Genomic DNA, 21,824 nt, shown 5'->3' on the forward strand with positions numbered 1-21,824 from the left:
CAATGGCTCTGTAAAGGTGGCATAATGTCAGGTGTGCCAACGGCGGAAATTCGGTTTCTACTTGTTTTATGAAACAAGGCATTAATCTATTATAAACATCTTATGAACTGATATTAATATGTTTTCTATTCTCTATACTAGTAGTAGAAAGTATATTTTTTAACACAAAAATATTAATCGGAGTATCATTTTGTTTCCAAAACACGGAAGAAATATTGGAAGGTAGGCCTACTTAACTTCATCTGTAAAATTGTTCTTAAGTAACCTACCAATTTCATATTTTCATAATAACGTAATTCATCTTTTCGTATTGAAGAGACACGCCCTTTTGGCGATAGCCGTCATTGAGAAATCTTGCCTTTCCTCGGCGCTCCTATGTTATGTATCAATGAAAGATAAATAACTATGTAGAAGCATCTTACTCCTGTATTTACATAAACAGAAATATGATAGGCCTACATTTGTACTTGTAATATTAAATTTCAATTCAACATGCGGGCACCGTGTTTATCCCACTAACTAACTAACTTTCTGCTTTGTATTATCAAGGTAATCTAAATGAGGCGCCTCTGACCCAACTTTGTAGGTCTAAAGTGTGGATGGCTTAAGCAGTTAGGCCTACATCGCCCACGCATTAAAATGTTTGTATTGTGAGACCAGGAAGACTAACTGGAGGAGACCATGGGTACATAATTGTTCTCCATGCTGGGATACACATTGATACACAGTTATTACGTTGTAATTTAAGCTTGGACCAGGTCACGTCAGGAGGCAAACGTTCTCGATACAACCAGAAAAGAATGGAAATAATCAAAGAATACGAAACTTGAATATTTCAATGCACTATAGCTGTTAATTCATTGTATCACCTTAAACCTAAGCAATCTCACCTTGGTTATTAGACGGCGATTCGACTTAGTATTTGGCACAAATTATACTTTTGAGCATGCAAGAAAACTAATTAAGAAAATTGAATCAAACGTCCGTTTGTGGCACGTGGCGCTATAGACTTTCGCAAGTTACTTTTGGTAATACGAAGCATTTCCTGTTTTTGTAAACTGCCTCTGAAAGTACTTTGGATACTGGCGTTATATATACCTAATTGATTATTGATTAATTGATTGATTGCGTGATCTTATGCTGATGCTGAGCCTAATCTTGAAAGAAACCTATGGCAATGACAACATAAAACGTTAAGTAAATTGAAATTTGAAACTCATTACCTTGGAAACAATATTTCCTAAGCGAACAGAAGATAGATCCAATAACATTTTCCATTAATTACCAGTTTTTAAATAGTCCATTATGACTGCGGTAGGCCTATAAATAATTGTATGGACTCGGTTGGTGGATACATCACTTTTGAATTCACTTGTACTCGGACTTGTCAATAGCCATGTTCAATAATTCTACACTTGCTGACTTCACAGTTATGTTCACATTTGGAATTTCTCTAACTTGGATTCTGACAATTATCACCATTTTAGGCAACACTTTGGTGATATATTCATTTTTCCGAGATAAATCTATTCGATCAAAACCGGCAAATGTTTTTATATTTGTTCTGGCAGTTGCTGATTTCATTGTTGGGATAATTTCTCTGCCGTTCTATAACATCCTGGTTCTGTATGATAGTTGGATGTTTGGCGAAATCGTCTGCAAATGTATGTTGTTTTGCGATTATTCCGCTTGTGCAATCTCGTCATGTTGTATTGTTTTACTTAGTTTGGATCGCTACTGGATGGTGACGAAACATTTGCTCTACAAACATTTTATGACACATTGTAAAGCCAGAGTTTTGTCTGCTGTCGTTGTCATCTTTTGCATTACATTTTACGGAACAACAATTTTCTTTTGGGAATTAATTTCAACGAACCCCCTACAAGATGATTCGAACTGTAGCTTACCAGTAGGAGAACCATTTAATACTGTAATGTGCAGTACAGTATACGCAGTGACGATGTTTGTCTTAACATATCTAAACATTACCGTGTTCGTTGCTGTTGTGAATTGGTCAAACGGTAACTCACTCAAAAGAGACATTAACAAACAGAAATCGAAAACATCTAACTCTATTCTTAGCGAGAATACAACATCACCGTCAACAATATCTGTCAAGCCAGCCGATAGCAACTTGGCGATTCGGCGTTTTCGTGCTCAGAACAACCAGGAGACCAAAAAAGCGGCCATGATGCTTGGCGTTCTTGTAGTGGCGTTTCTTATCTGTTGGACGCCATTTAACATTGTTCATATTTGTATCAATATAGGTGTTTTCCAAGTAAACAGTTTTACTTGGGATGTAGTCAATTATATGCTTTGGTTTAACTCGGGGTTGAATCCTATATTATATGCATTAACTAATCGGCAGTTTAGAAAAAACTTTGTTGATATGTTTTTATGTAGGCAATGTTAAGAGAAAGAAAACAAGATGTTTACCTTATTACAATTAGTTACAATGTTAGGACCAATCAAGGCGCTTTAAACAGTCCTGGCTTTGTTCGTATCAAACCTGTTAGTGGCGGTAATTATTGCTGTTGGTTTCGATTGAATAAAATAAAAAATAAAAATAAAATAAGAGATTAGGAGAACATTCACTAAGAATAATAAATGTTCTACTTTTAAGAAAACTCTTGAAACCAAAATACAGTTATTTTTAAAAAAAACATCTGTATTTCATATTATTATTTTTATTATCGCCAAAAATTAGTCGAAAAAAAAACCATTTAAAAATGGGTTTTTTTTCGACTAATTTTTGGTGAACGTTAATAACTATTATACTTCAAATGACCTACTTTTGTGTCATAAACCAGATCTTTGCAAGGCCGCGGTTTCTTAAAAAACTCTGGTAACTAACCATTATGCGTAACAAAAAATATGCTTTGTTATTTAATTCTTATTTCTTGGTTATTTATTCAATAATTATTCATAATTTAAAGATACACCGTATTGAATTTCATACGCGTATACTCAGCAAGAAATTTGCTAATTACTGGGCGAATAAACTATGCATAATATTTACTCTTATTAAACTCATTTGAAGTCGAGTTAAGTCATTATATAACTTGTTTATCTATTTTAAAGGCATGAATATTAATTATAGGCCTATTTATTTATCGTTGTATTTCTACTTGGATATGTAACAATTCAATTTAAATAAACATTAAAAGGCATTTATGTGATTTGTAATTATTCTAAAGCTCTGTCTACACTATCAAACTTTATCTGACAAAAAAATGTGATGTGCCATATATGGACACAACACAATATCACTACCATATTCAGGCACGTCACTACCATATTTGGGCACATCACACTTTTTTTATACTTGTAGATAGAGCTTTATGTTGTTCAGTGACTTCATCACAATTCACTTGATGATGATATTGATGCGGAATTTGTACGCGCGCGCGCTGTGTTCTGCTGAGAGTACGTGTTTCACGACGTTTTCCTAATCGTGATAAATCATTACTCACGTCATATTGTCTATCTTATTGAACATGGAGCAATATGGATAGAAATTAATTATCACATCAAAAATAACATATTTTCAAGACAGCAGTACTTTGGCAGGACAAAGTAAGTACGGTAATAAGTAAGTAAGATTGAACGCAAATGAATAACAATTGAAATTGAAAGCTATTGGCTCCTGCACGTGATTCTTATTACATAGGCCTAGAAATTAAATTACCGCCCAACATAACCTATATACAGTGTTAGACATCGTACTTCTACTAATTTGTACCATTTATTCCTTTCGTGGGCTGTTTTTTTTTTTTTTGCTAGAAAGTGTTTGCTTAAAAACATTTTTGGTGACGTAGGCCAACTCAGAGTGTCGCACGACGAGGCCTGACGAGAAAATTGCAAGTCCTCCCGACGACCTAAAAACAACACCCGACGATATTTTAAGATTTGTTGTCAGGATTCAACGCAGACAGCATCGACGTTTCGTCGGGCCTTGTCGTACGATGCAGCTGTTTATTTTTTCCTCCATGCATTGACATACGGCTAGTTGTAGGTAACAGCGCCACCAATGACAGCAAATTATGCAAATTACTTAAATGTTTTTCTTTAAATAACTATAAATAAGTGTCGGTTATTACTTTCTCATTTAAAAATACTACTACTACGTGGTGTAACTGAAAACACTATTGTCTGCTAATGCCTTACAAGAATATTATACGCAACTTTGTTGTTACGGCAAATGAATCCATTGCAAATTAAATTTTAAAAATAAGTTCTATTGTTTACGGAATACCGGTATGGTATCGTGTATTTGACATAATGTTATGGTTAATGGTTTAAATTTGTATATAGCGCATTTACAAATAGTCTATGCGCTGTGAACCCATGTTACAGTTTTCAACTACATGCTTCGACTCCCCTAAGGGCTACGTCATGTTAGTGCAGCCACAAAAAGGCGCTCTCTCGTCTGACCACATTTTTATATTATTATGTACAAAAATGTATTTCTTTCCATATTGTCTTTGTATGTTTCATTTAAGCGTGGTTCCTTCCCATTGGTGGAGGAAACGCAGCGACGTACGCGCAATGTAATTTGGCCAATCACGAGCGAAAGTTCGGATGATCGCCCGTTGGTTGGTCAATTAGCACGTACCGTACGTCCCTGCGTCCAATGAGCTTTAAAGTTTACATGACCTTCACAATGTATACACACAACTGCGCAGTGTTAATTAGACTAAATTAGTAATAATTCATTTATTATTGTGGTAGTACTATTCCAATCAAATATAGATGTAAATCAAAATTTTTGTTCAGTTGTACGCGTATTTATGTACACGTACATGTTAACAATAATTAATCGTTTCCAATCGAATTTATCAACCATGGGATATGAGCGTAACCAATGGAGATTAAAGAAGTAGAGTATTGATACAAATACAATATGTTACTGACGATCGAACGCTAACCAATGCTGCTCATTAGAGTGATTGGGTAGATACGAGTCATTCCCGCATCTTAGGTGTAAAGGGGAGATGAATAGAGTTGGACACGTTCAATAATCAAAAGTACTATAGGCCTAAATCAAGAAGAATGAGTTAGTCAGTTCACAGATGAAGATGGATGTGCCAAGAATGGAAGATGACAACGATTATATACAGCGTTGACATGGAAACCTGAAACGCGAAAGAAAGTTAGACGTACGATTCCCTTTCACACGGTTTAAGAATATTCGATTTGAAGGAGAAACTAAATTACAACTGAACCAATCGAAATTACATCTGATAAATGCGAAACCTGTAATTCCGTGTTTACGCGGGACTCGTCCATCATAACATTTTAATTGAATATCTCCGAAGGACAATACATTAATAATTAACGATTTGAGCTTTAAAAGAAGGCCATCGCAGTAATAGTAGATCATCAGTACACAGCATTCGTATGAGGAAGTAACATGAAGTCTTCTTTTAAAAATCAATGTTTCCACCTCTTTGGTCGCAGATCATGAAGAATTAACAATTTATGCTTTAAGAGAAGACGTTTATAGGTAGTTGGAGATCATCAGAGCCGATGTCTTATGATTAAGGAAAGAAATTATATAGAAACAAAAGTATGAAAAGGCATGTCTATAGTTTGTACAGCAATGTGTCTACCTCTTTGGTAGCAGATCATGAAGAATTAAAAATGTGTGCTTTAAGAAAAGACCTTTCTGGGTAGTTGGGAGATCAGAGCCGCTGTCTTATGACCAAGGAAAGAAATTATATAGAAACATAGTTTGAAAAGGCATGTCTATAGTTTGTACAGCAATGTGTCTACGTCTTGGGTGGTAGATCATGAAGAACTAACAATTTTTGCTTTAAGCGAAGACTTTACAGGCAGTTGTAGGTCAGAGTCGCTTTCTTAAGGAACTACAATTATTAGTTTAATATAGTTTGAAAGCCATATGTCTAGTTTGTACAGCAATGTGTCTACGTCTTGGGTCGTAGATGACCAAGAGTTTGCAATAAGTGATGACGTCTTCGTATTTGGAATCGTCATCATTTGGATCATCACATTCGTCACCATATTTGGAAATGCTTTAGTTTTAGGCTCATTTATCCGAGATGAAAAAATACGATCAAAACCTGCGAATGTTTTTATTTTGGTAATGTCGATAGCTGACCTCACGATAGGTCTTGTCTCTCTACCATTATGTAATATCTGGATCATGCAAAGTGTGTGGACTTTCGGTGAAATAATCTGCAAAGTTTATTTATTTCTAGATTATTTAGCATGTGGGGTATCTTCAGGATGCATTTTTTTACTAAGTTTAGATCGATACTGGATGGTGAAGAAAAATTTAAAATATAAATCGTTTATGACTCATAGAAAGGCTTGGATATTCGCTGCAATCGTAATAAGTTATTTCGTTATTTACTACGTCGTTACGGCTTTCTTCTGGGAATCCATAAGCGGTACCGATAACATTGATTATTCAGAAGAATGTGAATTGAACAGCAAGAATAACTTAACCTTCAACATCATTGAAATTTGCGTCGAATTTTCACTAACGTTGATTGTACTGGTATATCTAAACGTACATGTTTTTATTGCGGTTAGTAATTGGTCGACGGGTAAATCTCTTCAGAAGAGCATTGTGAGCAAGAACAACTCGGAAGGTAACACAGCGTCAGAGAAACTCGAGTCAATTCGGCGATCTCATAATGAAAGTATGCAAATGCGAAAGGCCGCAACTATGCTGGGATCACTCGTATTAGCGTTTCTCATTTGTTGGACTCCTTATCACATTGTACTTATTTGCGGTACTCTAGAAGTAGAGGGTATTAATGATTTTGTATGGACGACTGTAGGCTACGTCTTATGGTTTAATTCCTCGTTGAATCCAGTTATATACGCTGCGACTAACGTCCAGTTTCGGAAGAATTTCATCGAAATGTGTTGCGGAAAAAAAACTAAGTTAAATAACAATTCGCGAACATTTTCTCATCCGCCGTCCAATGAAATGCGTTAAGAACCTACTTAGACGATATTAATTAGAACTAATGAGTTTTATAAGGATAATTCATTACGTTATCAATCAAGTACTTATCTATTATATTATCATCATCAACTTGACCGAACTATGTTTTATGAAATTCATAAGTCATTTTTAATTGTATTGAAAATAATCGTTTGGTCATGTCGTTATTAACCAACGTCGTTGCTTGGTTTCCACTAGGACGCACAATGACATAGGGCGCGCCGCAACTACTTTGACCAATGTGATTATCCGAACTGCCGATTGTGATTGGTCAACTCACCTGCGTTGTGTCTACGTCAATGAGTGGGAACCAACCTTCAATCATGCTTACATCACGTACATATTGTTCATACCAGCCTTTATTCATTATTGCCGTATGCAAATTTAGATTAGTTGTACGACTACCGAGTATTGTGAATTTTAAATGTTACGCTATATTTACATTTACAGTGTTTGTAATTTAAAGATTGTATTTCTTGTCATTGTATAAAGATAGATTAACATATTTTGGCACTAATGGCGTTTCATACGTACAATACTACAGTTTAGTTTTACGGACAAAACCCGAAACGTGGACTAACCATGGACTAACATAAACACGACAATATTAACAACTAGTCTAAATTGAATGTGAATGTATAGTATGTTGTGTAATAAATTAAAAAACGAAACAAAGACTACATTAAATGAGTTGTTTTAACCCAATTAATTCAAAGAATTTTGCAGAGTAACATCGATAATATGAAACAAGATCTTCCCAATTAGCCCCCCACTACAAAAAATCAACTATACAAAAAGAAATTTGATATTTATAATCGATCTTGGTTTTATTAGTTCACTGTTATTGGTTTTAATTTTGTTCTCATCAACATAATTTGTGTATATACATACAAAGTGTGTATTGGCACTGTAGCCCAGTGGCTAAAATGCTTTACCAATGATCCCAGGGTCCTCTGTTTAAATCCCAGGGTCCTGTGTTGGAATCCAGGGTCATGTGTTGGAATTCAGGGTCATGTGTTTATATCCCAGGGTCCTGTGGTGGAATCCAGGGTCGTGTGTTTAAATCCCAGAGTCCTGTATTTAAATCCCAGGGTCATGTGTTGGAATCCAGGGTCCTGTGTTTAAATCCCAGGGTCCTGTGTTTAAATCTCAAGGTCCTGTGTTTAAATCGCAGGGTCCTGAGTTTAAATCCCAGGGTCCTGAGTTTAAATCCCAGGTTCCTGTCTTAAAATCTCATGGTCTTGTGTTTAAATCCCAGGATTCTCTCCCAGGGTTTACACTAATGTCAATCAATAGAAAATAACATCAAATTATATTTCACTATACCTAATAGATAGAATGTAAACGAAGAGGGTCTAGAAACCTCATGCATCACTTTTAGTAGCCTTGTAGATCACCTCCAATAAGGAGAGTTACCATAGGATATACTATCTTCATTTTTCATAACGCATATTAAAAAATCATTTTCTTAATACCGACAATTGAATCCACTACAATTATATTCTTTCTGCATGATCAAATGTAACACCAAGATGGGGCAAGACGTAGCCCTACTATCGTGCGCTTCAACTGTGGTAAGCCTAAAACAATCAACCGCAATGACTCTCACCTCCATGCTTGGTTGAGTGATTTGATGGCAGCCAGTTTTTTGGTGATGACGGCGGCGACAACTAGGCCTACCACAACAGTTGCAATAAGGAGGTAATCAAAGTCCTGATTGAGCACATCAAACAGTTTAGATGGGGAAATCCTGGTGTAGTAATAATCTAAAAAAAGATTTAACATTTTTGGCTTAAAGATGTCCCCCAAAAACATGAAAAATAAAGATTAATAAAATCAGACTTTGCGTAGGCCTAAGCTAAGCTATTCATTCGTGTAGATCAAAAAATTTAAATTACATTTTTTTTTCAGGAAAATAATTTTTTTACGATCCAGTTTTTCGTCAAAGTAAATAACTGTTATTTGACATTAAAATGGAATATTCAACAAAAAATCTTTATTTAGGGGACAATATATCTTTAATTGATGATTCAAAACAGACACTAAATTCTGAGAGAGCTTTATTTTTTTGAATCGCATAGAAATGTTGTCATTAAAATATTTCATTGTATACAAATATATTACCTAGGCCATATGCCAAGACTAGACAGGTGGACTCAAGCCCTGCTGGAGATGTGTGTATACCTTCTACACCGAATACCTGCAATTAGAAAGATTAAACAGAATAACATTTACAAATAATGAATTATGTTGTTTTTCTTTCACTTTCCTGAACCACTGAAGAACAACTTAAGCTCTGTCTACACCATCGAGGTAGTTGGACAAAAAAGTGTGATGTGCCCAAACATGATAGTGATATGCTTAAATATGGTATTGATATGACACATCACACAAGTTTGATAGTGTAGACAGAGCTTTACACAAATATTGTGGAGAATTATTGAATAATACTTACTGATTGGTTATAATTAATAAATGATAAATACGGAAGAGGAATTTCTGGTAGATATGGTATTAACCCTTCCTCTCTGTGTTCAGGGAGGGGTACGGTTGGGCGTCGAGGATCAAGTAGCCGTTTGGGAATGACAACAAGACCGCCAGATTGTAGCGATACTAAAGTAAAAATACAGTTTATTAATTAGATACATTAAAACATATTTATATTGGAAAAATCATGTGAGGATTGAACTCTGACCTCTGACACTAGGTCAGGATTGAACCTTGGGATTGGAAGGCACTACAATTATATTAACCTGTCATATACAGTATATCAGAAAATATTTCTTGTTCTAACAACAATCAATAAATACTATAAAGTAACTTACATATAATATTTTTATTTGTGATTCCTTTCTCAGTGTGTGACACGGCCATCGCTTGAACCAAAGAGGGTAGGATATAGGACTGGCGCTCAACCAGTGGAGAATCAATTGCATCCAAAGATGAAAACGCTGTACTATTTTTCTGTATTTTTCCCTCGTAAAGTTCCAAAGCGGTGATTTCTGCTCGTCTATGTTTACTATTCCAATATTGGTACTAACAAAAAAACAATATTTAAAACAAGCGATAGTGATATACAGTTAAAAATGTATACAATACTCAGGTAGATTTAATTTAGTAAAATTAAAATTAAATTAAATTAAAATCTAAATTAAATAGATTTAATTTAGAAATCCTAAAACAAAGTTATACAGTATATCAGTTTATCTTCATTTGGTTTTTGTTTATCAAGCTATTATATGAAGGTACTGTATTGTTCAATTCTTTATTTTGTAAAATTGAACTCAAATTTACCCATACCAACTTTATAATATTTAATAACATAATAAAGAAATTAGGACAATGAGTTTGGGTCTGTTGCTCAGTGTGTGTACTATAATAATATTAATATTATCCATAAATCAATATCTAATTACAAATTGTAATTAAAGGCATAAGGGCACAGCAAAGAAACTTGATCAAAAGATGTGATTAGATCTCAATTAATCTTTGATCATTTCAATTCTGTATATCCTCTAGTATAATCCCACCCCAATGAAAATTATTATTATTTGATTTAATGTTATATGATTATACCCAAGGACATAAGGTATTTATAGTCCAGTGTTCTCCCAGCCAGATACTGTAACAAATTGCTTCAAAGAAATGGTATTAAAATGGGTGTCTAGTAGTGGTAGGCTTAGCAACTAAAACAGGACCAATAGTCTGATGTATTTTGTCAATTTTAATGAACCAGGAACCAGTAAGAAATCATTCAGATGTAAATTCACATTGGAAATCAAAATATCACATTACAGATTACATTTTTATCAAGAATTTTCAACCAAAACCTTGGGATGATCAAAATAGACAATTATAATTCATTTTTTAATCAAGTAAATTGAAATCAGATCCTATTAAACTTTTCCACATGAAATCTTAGTCAGGAGTATTATGAACTATAAGCAGAACATGACATTTAATTATTTAGAGTGTGAATTAAACAGTAACCTTCTATTTCTAAAAATAGATTTGATCCAAGACGTACCAAAAGGAATCAAATTAATCATATTTTCGCAATCAAATTACTTAATGGAAATGTTCCCGATAAGCAGTCTTTTTTTAAACGCATTTTTAAGTTTCACAGATTTCATTGTGGTTTACATTTAAAGAGAGAGATCAAATTAATCTACTGAATTTACTGCAGTAACTACAATGATTACTGCAATAAAATATGACTTTAGTTTGTTTCAGAGACATTTATGAAGCAGGCAATAACAAATAACATTGCAAAAGAGTAAACAACATTTAGTTACTGCAGTAACTGCTGCAGCAGAAAATGTTGACATGATATTTGTCAAAAATGGCGTTTCATATTTGTATGAGTTTATTACGCAAAAATGTATTTATAGTTTATAATATGCAGCTTATGTTGAATAGTTACAATATTCTTGTTTCTTCTGTGTAGTAATAATAATATGCTCTTTGACTATAAGATGTATAATAGATATTTTAGATGCATGAGCTACACACAGTATTTCTAAACTGTTAATAAATAAAATAAGAAATGTATTGTGCAGTTGGTTTCTGTGCATCTATTTGGATATGGATATACTGTAACATTTTCAAAATAAAAGAAATTGAATTGAAGATAAAAACATGACCATTAAGTTTCAATCTCTTATTATTACTCTGTATTTTTAAATAAATAAAATAAGCCTTTTGAAACCACAAACAATAAGAAGCAATTTGTGTATACATTGCTTGAGTGATTCTTCTATGTAACCTTGCAAATAGAAAAGATGAAAATACTTCAAAGTCTACTACTATTTCAAGTAGAAATATTGATTTTTTTTCTCTATTGGTTATTAAAAAATCATGCGAACAATAAAACAAACCGGAAAAAGGAACAAAAAAACTGTTAAGTTAACAAAAAACCCAACAAGATTGCGCAACGTACTTAATAACCTTAATGCAAGACAGGAAGGTTGAAACCTTTCATCGTTTTTAAAGAGTAAACTTTAATTAAAAATGCTCTCACACAATTGATAAATGAAAATGCACACGCACGAAATAAAAGGTGATTACTTACAGTTATCCAGTTCTCTGAATGTACCACATAAAGTGGTCCTTCAACTCGTTTGTGGTCCATACTAAACACGATCGCTCCATTTACAACATCAACAAGAAAAACGCTTAGACGAGCTAAACAAAGCGCATAGAAGAACAATTATAACATATAGCCTTAAGTTCTATAAAGAAAACTTAAGGTGGTTGGGTTTAGATGACTACATCTCTTCTTGAGTATCTACTTCAATTATGTCATCAAAATTACCAAACAATTTAAAAATATCAAATCCACAATTAGTGAGAATGCTTGTATGCAAAGAAAAATTAAACTTTTAGACAAAAGACAGTTTAAAATAATGAAATACAGACAAGTCGAACAAACACGAAATTTAAAAAAAAAACTGACCTTTTGAGGCAGCATCACTGCCCTCTGTTGTCACGACAACGAGATTAGGGTTAAGGTATTTGTAAAGCACAGTCCTGTCTCCAAGAACTCTACCTAGAGAATGCACTTCCTCTGGGGACAAAAATAAAAGCAAAATAATCTTTAAGCTCTGTCATAATTCTTAAGCTCTGTCTACACTATCAAACTGTATGTGAAAATTTGATGTGCCTATATATGGACACGATTACATCATATCACTACTATATTTGGACATATCACTACCATATTTGGGCACATCACACTTTTTGTAAAACTAGTTTGATAGTGTGGAGAGAGCTTTACAGGTCACAGGTCACCCTCTCAAATCATACATTTCATGTTTAGCATTATATGCCTGTAATTCTTTTTGATGTGTTTACCTGTGGCACGTTTAGCATAAACGCCTGTAATTCTTCTATGTTTACCTGTGGCACGTTTAGCATAAACGCCTGTAATTCTTATATGTTTACCTGTGGCACGTTTACCATAAACGCCTGTAATTCTTTTATTATGTGCTTACCTGTGGCACATTTAGCATATATGCCTGTAATTCTTATGTTTACCTGTGGCACGTTTAGCATAAATGCCTGTAATTCTTTTATATGTGTTTACCTGTGGCACATTTAGCATAAATGCCTGTAATTCTTTTATATGTGTTTACCTGTGGCACGTTTAGCATATAAGCCTGTAATTCTTTTATATGTGTTTACCTGTGGCACGTTTAGCATAAATGCCTGTAATTCTTTTATTATGTGCTTACCTGTGGCACGTTTAGCATAAATGCCTGTAATTCTTTTATGTGTTTACCTGTGGCACGTTTAGCATATAAGCCTGTAATTCTTTTATTATGTGTTTACCTGTGGCACGTTTAGCCTATAAGCCTGTAATTCTTTTATGTGTTTACCTGTGGCACGTTTAGCATATAAGCCTGTAATTCTTTTATATGTGTTTACCTGTGGCACGTTTAGCATAAATGCCTGTAATTCTTTTATTATGTGCTTACCTGTGGCACGTTTAGCATATATGCCTGTAATTCTTTTTGATGTTGGTGGCAATTTAATCCTCCATATCTCTTGCGCCTCAATCTTCTTGTTAGCTGTGATGACAAGTGTCAGGCCAGACATTGATGCGGTCTCTTTCTCCGCAGTGAACATGAATACAGAACCAATATTCTCTTTTATGATATTGAAAGAACTTGTGGGATAAAGATGAACCTTTTAATAAAAGATAACAGAAATGATATTGTAGAGGAAAATAATAAATATAAGAGATATATAATAAATATGCAAATGTGAACTTTTGCCCTTCAACTTTGACCTTCAATGGTTTTAATAACATATTATTGCACAATGCTTCTAAGCGCTTTACATTTTGTATATAATATAATTTCTATATTTTATTTTGTAATACCTTATAAGGTAACTTTCAATATTATACCTTATTTGGTCATTTCCATACCTTATAAGGTCATTTCCATACCTTATAAGGTCACTTCCATACCTTATTAGTGTCATCCAGTAGGAGTATTGGTTTTAGAAAGTCAGAGTCCATAATACCAACGATGCTAAGTTGCTTTAATTTGAACTTAAGTTCTTTTCCGTACGGATGTTCCTCAAACAACTGACTTGGTTTACCAGTTATAGGGTTAAAGGAATGAATGAAGGTCATTCCAGATGTCTACAAACGAAAGAGAAGATTTATAAAACTAACATAGGAAAGGTATAATGTATATTACTAAAGCTCTGTTTACACTATCAAACTTGTTATAATAACTGTATAAAAAAACAGCATTAGCCAATGGAGCAGTAATTAGCCTTCATCTATGAAGTTTGCTCCTAATGAAAGAAGAAGAAAATGTGATGTGCCCATATACGGGGGTTACCCCGGTGAATTAGTACATCACAGCCACTGATCACCAACTGGGTCCTCTGGGAGACCAGTCTTTGACTGAAGAGGTTACCCAGTATAAATATATATTTCAATCATATAAAACCAGCATGACATAGTAATCAAATGAAATTTAAATGGAAACATTTATTTAACGATGTATTGGCCCCCTGAAAAATGTTTTTTTTTTTTAATATGGCATTTAGAAAACTAAACATACCTTATATCTACCAACGATTGTACATTGTGGGGGATTTGGAAAATGTGCCGTTGTACGCTGAATGAATAAAGCTATTTTAGACTGGTCTCCATCTTGGAATACATCAAGATTTGGAAAGAAAAGACTCCAAAAGATAGAGCCATCAGTTGAATCTATACCGTATACCTACAAAGAAAACATTCACATTTATGTGTTATTGAATAAGTCATCTATCTCATTTAATTCATCAGATACAGTCAAACTACATTCTTTGACTATATTATATATATATTAATTTTATACAAAATAATATTTATACTTTAAATCGTTGTGTAGATTAGTTACCTTGCCATATTTGGAAAAAAAATTATAATCATTTCATGCAAAATAAAATGTAAACTTTGTATCACTGTGTAGATTGGTTACCTTGCCAGATTTGGAAACAACGTTAATCATCTTATGCAAAATAAAATTTAAACTTTAAATTGTTGTATAGATTTAGTTACCTTCATTTTATGCAAAATAAAATGTAAACTTTAAATCGTAAAATATTAATCACCTTGCCAGATTTGGAAACTACGATAATCATTTTATGCAAATTAAATTCATCTCTTGTAAGATATTCTTCATCGTCATCATGGTTAACAACAACACGTGAGGGCTCTGTTTTGCGATCTTGATGGCTACCGTGCTTTAACCGTCTTTGTAAGTGAGCCACGTATGACTGCAAAATTTAATAAAAAGATGATTATCACAATATTGATTTATTGGAAAAATTGCTTAAAATACAACCAATACATTAAAACATTAATTTACTAAACTAGAATTTTTTTTAAAATAATCTAAATAATTTGGATTAAAAATGTTTACATTTTCAAATCTGAATAATCAGAATTGCATGCCAAATAAACCGTTTATTATTATTTATTTATTATTATATTATCAAAATATTTTAAAATTTACCTTTATTTGATCAAACTGTGTATTCAGACGTCTCACAAACATTTCCAAAACAGAAACTGTAAAAAAAAAATGAAATAAACTTATTATTTGTTGTTACTATATCACATTATAAAAAAACATATACCAACCAACCAACTAACTGCTTAAAATTTAGACTTACTCTGTAATTTACCACCAAATTCATCTTCAAACTTAGCTTCAGTGTCAGAGACCGGAAGATCAACCATTTGTACCACAGCTACATGTGCCAGTCCTTCTTCTCTGCACCAAATCACCCTGCCACCTAAAAATGCAAATTTATTCATACAACATAATTATTCGTGCGAATCAAACATTCCTGAGTTCAATTTGGTTGAACTTTTTTTCTGGTTTATTCGATTTTCTAAACTACATTATACCCACACTGCGCTTCTCATGTTGATACATCACATACCTGATTGCTGTATCATGGTAACCGCGTCGTCTGCAGTTTCCAGCAATACACGGTAGCTAAGCTGCTGATCCTTTTTATGAAAGAGGTATACCGAAACCTGAAATAAAAGAAAAAAACATTTCAACGCTCAGTAAAGTGAACCTATTTTTATTAACTTTTCAATGTACCAATAGATTAAAGTAAAGTAACCTGTTTCTTTTGGTTTATTAATATCACTTAAGTAAAAAGTCTCTTAACTCAATTCTTTTTAGGACTTTTGAATGCACTAATAATAATAAAGTGAAGTTTTGAAAATATATCCAAAAAATTATTTCTGATTTTAAAAACTAATAAACTTTTAATCAAACCTTTTCTGGACTTCCATGATTTTTTTCTATATCAACTTTTTGTTTCATGTTTTCTATTTCAGTTCCGTCGACAGTATTAAAACACCGAATCTCCACTTCCTAAAATATAAATAAAACAACTGATATGAGAACAATATTAACTTTACCCTTTTTGAGAAATGTATAAATAAATAATAAATATTTTTTAAGTTGTAATCACATACAATATTTTCGCTTTTTTTTTTGTATCTCCATTAAGATCCAGACACTGATACCCACAGCATTGTCATTTTGTATCTCCATTGAGATCCAGCCACTGATACACACAGCATTGTCATTTTGTATCTCCATTGATATCTAGCCACTGATACCCACAGCATTGTCATTTTGTATCTCCATTGAGATCCAGCCACTGATACCCACAGCATTGTCATTTTGTATCTCCATTGAGATCCAGCCACTGATACCCACAGCATTGTCATTTTGTATCTCCATTGAGATCCAGCCACTGATACCCACAGCATTGTCATTTTGTATCTCCATTGAGATCCAGCCACTGATACCCACAGCATTGTCATTTTGTATCTCCATTGAGATCCAGCCACTAATACCCACAGCATTGTCATTTTGTATCTCCATTGAGATCCAGTCACTGATACCCACATCATTGTCATTTTGTATCTCCATTGAGATCCAGCCACTGATACCCACAGCATTGTCATTTTGTATCACCATTGAGATCCAGCCACTGATACCCACAGCATTGTCATTTTGTATCTCCATTGAGATCCAGCCACTGATACCCACAGCATTGTCATTTTGTATCTCCATTGAGATCCAGCCACTGATACCCACAGCATTGTCATTTTGTATCTCCATTGAGATCCACCCACTGATACCCACAATTGTCATTTTGTATCTCCATTGAGATCCAGCCACTGATACCCACAGCATTGTCATTTTGTATCTCCATTGAGATCCAGCCACTGATACCCACAGCATTGTCATTTTGTATCTCCATTGAGATCCAGCCACCCACAGCATTGTCATTTTGTATCTCCATTGAGATCCAGCCACTGATACCCACATCATTGTCATTTTGTATCTCCATTGAGATCCAGCCACTGATACCCACATCATTGTCATTTTGTATCTCCATTGAGATCCAGCCACTGATACACACAGCATTGTCATTTTGTATCTCCATTGAGATCCAGCCACTTATACCCACAGCATTGTCATTTTGTATCTCCATTGAGATCCAGCCACTGATACCCACAGCATTGTCATTTTTTCAGTGCTTATTGTTTTTTGTATCTCCATTGAGATCTATCCACGGATACCCACATCATTGTCATTTTGTATCTCCATTGAGATCCAGCCACTGATACCCACAGCATTGTCATTTTGTATCTCCATTGAGATCCAGCCACTGATACCCACATCATTGTCATTTTTTCAGTGCTTATTTTTTTTGTATCTCCATTGAGATCCAGCCACTGATACCCACAGCATTGTCATTTTTTCAGTGCTTATTTTTTTTTGTATCTCCATTGAGATCCAGACACTGATACCCACATCATTGTAATTTTTTCAGTAATTTGCCTTTAAATTTATATATATAATATATTCTTTATAAGCTAAGAACTAGAAAAAAGATTTTTTTAATGAATAATAAACAAATAAAACTATTAAAATAAGTACTTACGATACGATACAATAAAACTTTATTGTCACAGCCCAAATATAGTAGTGATATGCCCAAATATGGTAGTGATATGACATCATCATGTCCATATACGGGCACATCACATGCAAACATGGCAATATACAGTTGTGAGATATGGTTCCTTAGGTACACTCGAGTTAGTATGAATATAACATAAATTACAAGACTAAAATAAATAATAAACAGATAAATGTAACACTTACACTTTCTTTGACCTGAGTAACAGTTGTAATTATTTTATCATCTGGCAAATCGCCAGCTCCAATTGTAGTCTCCTGCAAGCAATTAAAAGTAGTAGTCTTTGAAGTATTCCTTACAAAATCACATAGTAATGCCAATAATACATAATAAAGTAACAGTATGCAGTTTTTGTCACAGTAAAGTGTGTTGTACCAAAACAAAATGTGTAATTTAATCAACTTTTGGCCTATATAATAAATATTAAACCATACCTTTGTAAATTGCCTGATAACCTTAACATCGCCCTCTATTGACACAAGCAGCTGGTTATCGGAGGCTAATTTCAGAATAACTATAGGCAAATCATCTGCAGCAGCTCGTAATTCTAGTTGAGTGATATCGAACTTGTGATCTTCACTTGTTAACACCTGTAGAAACAATCCAACAAATGCAAGCAATTTCCTGTATTATGTTTTGGAACCAAAAGACAGACCCATTTAAGCTCTGTCTACACTATCAAACTAGTTTTCCACAAAAAAATGTGATTTGCCAAAATATGGTAGTGATATGACATCATCATGTCCATGTATCACATTTTGTTGTCACATAAAGTTTGATAGTGTAGACAGAGTTTAAGAGACCATGAGTGGATCATGTATTCCACAACCATCACAATCACCTCCTTCTACTGTCCTTGTGTAAATATTCTATTTATGAATACACTTTACAATTTCTCACATAAACTTTTTAAATGTTCTTCAAACATAAACTATATTTTCTTACAGAAAGAGGTGTTGTCTGAAAAACATTTCCCTCTCTTAGGTTGGCAACTTGTAGTTCACGGTTGGTTGAATCAAAGCACACCATGTGACCATTTCTAAGTATGATGCAAGCAGACTGGACCGTTGCCCAGGCAGCAGGGAATGAATTCTGCTTAGAAAAAAAATATATAACATTTAATTTTTATAAGGAAAATTTCTGTCAAACGAATGGCAGAATAATATGTAAACAATATGACTAACGCTTACTAATGGGACACCTTGTTGGTTTCTGAAGTTACTAAAGCTGTCTACACTATCAAACTAGTTTGACAAAAAATGTGTAATGTGCCCAAATATGGTAGTGATATGCCAAAATATGGTAGTGATATGACATCAAGGAGTCCATATATGGGCACATCACATTTTTTTTGTCACATAAAGCTTGATAGTGTAGACAGAGCTTTAGGATTTGACTGCTTGTCAGTCTCTCAAAGACATGAAATAAAAGAAGATGCCAAAACACAAACCTCATTAGAAAGTGTGCCATCTTGAAGGCTGTAGAACTGCACTGTGTAGTGAGAGCTTTCAACAAGACCAACAATGACAACCTCATCATTGTGTTGTGACATCCATTTGTATTGCACATTTCCACTGTAAAATTAATAAAATAAAATGTTTAGGCTGTGGAAAGACTGACTTAATTACACCTAGAAGAGGGTAGGGGAAGGGGATTGATTGATCCCTATATAAGATATTACAGGACTGACTGCAGATCATGAAGCAGAAGCTAATCCACATTTCAAAATGTAAATATAATCATTCTCATCAGAACAATGTTTCTTCAATGTGCAATATTAAATACCTGTATGTACACAGAAACAAACTACTTTACGTCCCATCTGAAGGACGTGCTGCACAGAAAGGTTCATCATTCAATTTCAAAACTTACTCTGTACTCAGTTTTGCTGTCCATCTTTCTTCGCCAGTTTTTGTTGACAAAACATGCAAAGAATTATCTACCAGTACAGCCAACAAGTTATCATTTTCTTGAGAGCAAATAACAGACACTGTCCAACTATATAAAGAAAAATAATAAATAATAATATACAAATAATGAATGTTTATGAGTGTAATGGTACAAATAATGGCATGAGGTGAATGGAAAGATTGTATTTCAACAAGGCGATATTGCATGGTGGGAACCAAACCTATAGAGTGCGCTGTCTCTAAATTCTTTGTTGCTGCTGCCAATGTTCAAGCACTGTTTTTTCTTCAGAGTATTTACCAGTGTTTTCTTACCTTTGTTTAGGTTCAGCAATGGTTGATTCCCATCGAACGAATCCAGTACTTACTGCCCATGAATGAACCTTACTTCCACCCCCTGATACAGTAATAAGATCTGTAAAACAAAAGAAACTGTTTTTAATTTATAATCTGGCAGTTTTCATCTTTTTTGTAATAATACTTTTTAATAAGAATGCATAAAAAACAATAAATTGTATTTCAATTGTTTAATTTTCTTATATATATTAAATAAGGTTTTGTATGGAGTAAGTGCAGAATCTGTTTGGGCTTTAGCCTATTCTCACTCCTGGTTATTCATTTCATTGGTGACCAAATAAATATTATTTTATTAATATTATTAATTCACCCTCATTTTTGTAATGTAACGCATCAATGACCCCAGTTGACCCTCGGGTGAATATCTGTCTCCAGGTGAGGTCACCCGTTCTTGTATTTATTGCAGCTAGTACATTCGATTCTGTCGCTACAAACACGCTCTTCTTTCCGCTACTTGGTTCAAATTGCACATATTTTAGCTTCCCAACATGGCGCTGTCTCCTGAAACAAGAATTAATTGTACAACTATTTTTTTTCACATTTTTGTTGTTGAATATGCCATTGTAATGTCACATTTTAATTAATAGTTATTTACTTTGACCAAAAACTGGATCAGCAAAAAAAAAAATAATTTAAAGAAAAAAAATTGTCAAAATTAAATTGTCTGTCAGACAATGGGTTTACAATACAATACAACAAACTACTACAAGATGAAGTCTAATTTCATTTTTACATTTAAACAAAAATAAAGTTTGGTTTTGTTAATTAATGTTACTTTTCATCCCAATAACCATTAATAATGTTTTCATAGCTATAAGCATACACTGCTAAATTGTCTTATGATTGGATTAGGCTTGGAAAACCTAGAATAGAGAGCCTAGCCCTACCCGGCATTAATCATTATCATTTTATTTTATTTAGGGACTTGCCTCTTTCTTTTGATGAGTGACGAGTCTTTTGTTGTTGATGTTCATTCATTATTAATATTAGTAGGCTTAGCCTACAGTTTTATTTACTAAACACTGCCTAAATGTAAATAAAAAAATATTACCAGTCATATTTTCCTACTTCGTCTTCATAGAGACAATCTACAACCCAGTATTTCGTAAAAAGTACAAGAAAAATTACAGAAAACGTTCGGAGTATGTAGGCCGCCATCTTTATGGAAATCTTATTCTTAGCTCCTTTCCCAACAACTTTTAAAACAAAAAAATATTTTCACTGCTTATATTACAGGTCCTGCCATTTTATAAATAAAAAAACTTTATAATATGAACTTTGAATTATTTTAGTTATTACTAAATTGTTTCTAATAGATATTTATTTATTTTCTGAAATAAATACAAAATGTAAGATACGCTTCAGTAACTTTACTAAAGAGGGCGGCATGTTAAAAGATATTCCTCCTCTGGAGCGGCCTGAATTTGAGAAATTATAACTTATAAGAACAAAATTATAAAGACGGGAACTAAACAAGAAGATTAATTCGAATGAAGTACCATAATCAAAATTTAGGTTTTTATCAAATATTAAAGAACAATTTAAAATTCAAT

At 33.5% G+C, this 21,824-nt stretch overlaps 3 protein-coding genes across 3 annotated transcripts; 2 read left to right on the top strand and 1 right to left on the bottom strand.

Annotated features, from left to right (window-relative positions):
- The first annotated feature begins 1,185 nt into the window (after positions 1–1,185).
- Positions 1,186–2,490, top strand: LOC140043473 (octopamine receptor beta-2R-like). The gene has a single exon (XM_072087990.1). It carries the CDS (start codon positions 1,397–1,399, stop codon positions 2,411–2,413), a length of 1,017 nt encoding a protein of 338 aa, XP_071944091.1. The 5' UTR covers positions 1,186–1,396; the 3' UTR covers positions 2,414–2,490.
- A 3,412-nt stretch (positions 2,491–5,902) lies between these two features.
- Positions 5,903–7,061, top strand: LOC140043476 (beta-2 adrenergic receptor-like). The gene has a single exon (XM_072087991.1). It carries the CDS (start codon positions 5,903–5,905, stop codon positions 6,968–6,970), a length of 1,068 nt encoding a protein of 355 aa, XP_071944092.1. The 3' UTR covers positions 6,971–7,061.
- Positions 7,062–7,797: 736 nt separating this feature from the next.
- Positions 7,798–21,451, bottom strand: LOC140044463 (ER membrane protein complex subunit 1-like). The gene is made up of 22 exons (XM_072088981.1): positions 21,323–21,451; positions 20,582–20,772; positions 20,230–20,329; positions 19,880–20,005; positions 19,458–19,581; positions 18,953–19,099; positions 18,442–18,597; positions 18,193–18,264; positions 16,282–16,380; positions 15,935–16,031; positions 15,662–15,784; positions 15,502–15,557; positions 15,098–15,262; positions 14,560–14,724; positions 13,953–14,129; positions 13,456–13,666; positions 12,435–12,545; positions 12,051–12,163; positions 9,805–10,015; positions 9,435–9,592; positions 9,104–9,179; positions 7,798–8,745 (listed from the first exon to the last, which is right to left on the bottom strand). The coding sequence occupies exons 1-22, from the start codon at positions 21,427–21,429 to the stop codon at positions 8,585–8,587; spliced, it is 2,946 nt and encodes a 981-aa protein (XP_071945082.1). The 5' UTR covers positions 21,430–21,451; the 3' UTR covers positions 7,798–8,584.
- Positions 21,452–21,824: the final 373 nt, after the last annotated feature.

The sequence above is a fragment of the Antedon mediterranea genome, chromosome 3 (genome assembly GCF_964355755.1).
Source record: "Antedon mediterranea chromosome 3, ecAntMedi1.1, whole genome shotgun sequence".
In the NCBI taxonomy this organism is placed as follows: Eukaryota; Metazoa; Echinodermata; class Crinoidea; order Comatulida; family Antedonidae; genus Antedon; species Antedon mediterranea.

Coding starts and splice junctions, on each gene's coding strand:
- LOC140043473 (XM_072087990.1), top strand. CDS start 1,397: ATGTTCAATAATTCTACACTTGCTGACTTCACAGTTATGTTCACATTT.
- LOC140043476 (XM_072087991.1), top strand. CDS start 5,903: ATGTCTAGTTTGTACAGCAATGTGTCTACGTCTTGGGTCGTAGATGAC.
- LOC140044463 (XM_072088981.1), bottom strand. CDS start 21,429: ATGGCGGCCTACATACTCCGAACGTTTTCTGTAATTTTTCTTGTACTT. Junction 20,773..21,322: donor GAAGTAGGAAAATATGACTG/GTAATATTTTTT, acceptor TTCTTGTTTCAG/GAGACAGCGCCATGTTGGGA. Junction 20,330..20,581: donor GTTACATTACAAAAATGAGG/GTGAATTAATAA, acceptor TTTGTTTTACAG/ATCTTATTACTGTATCAGGG.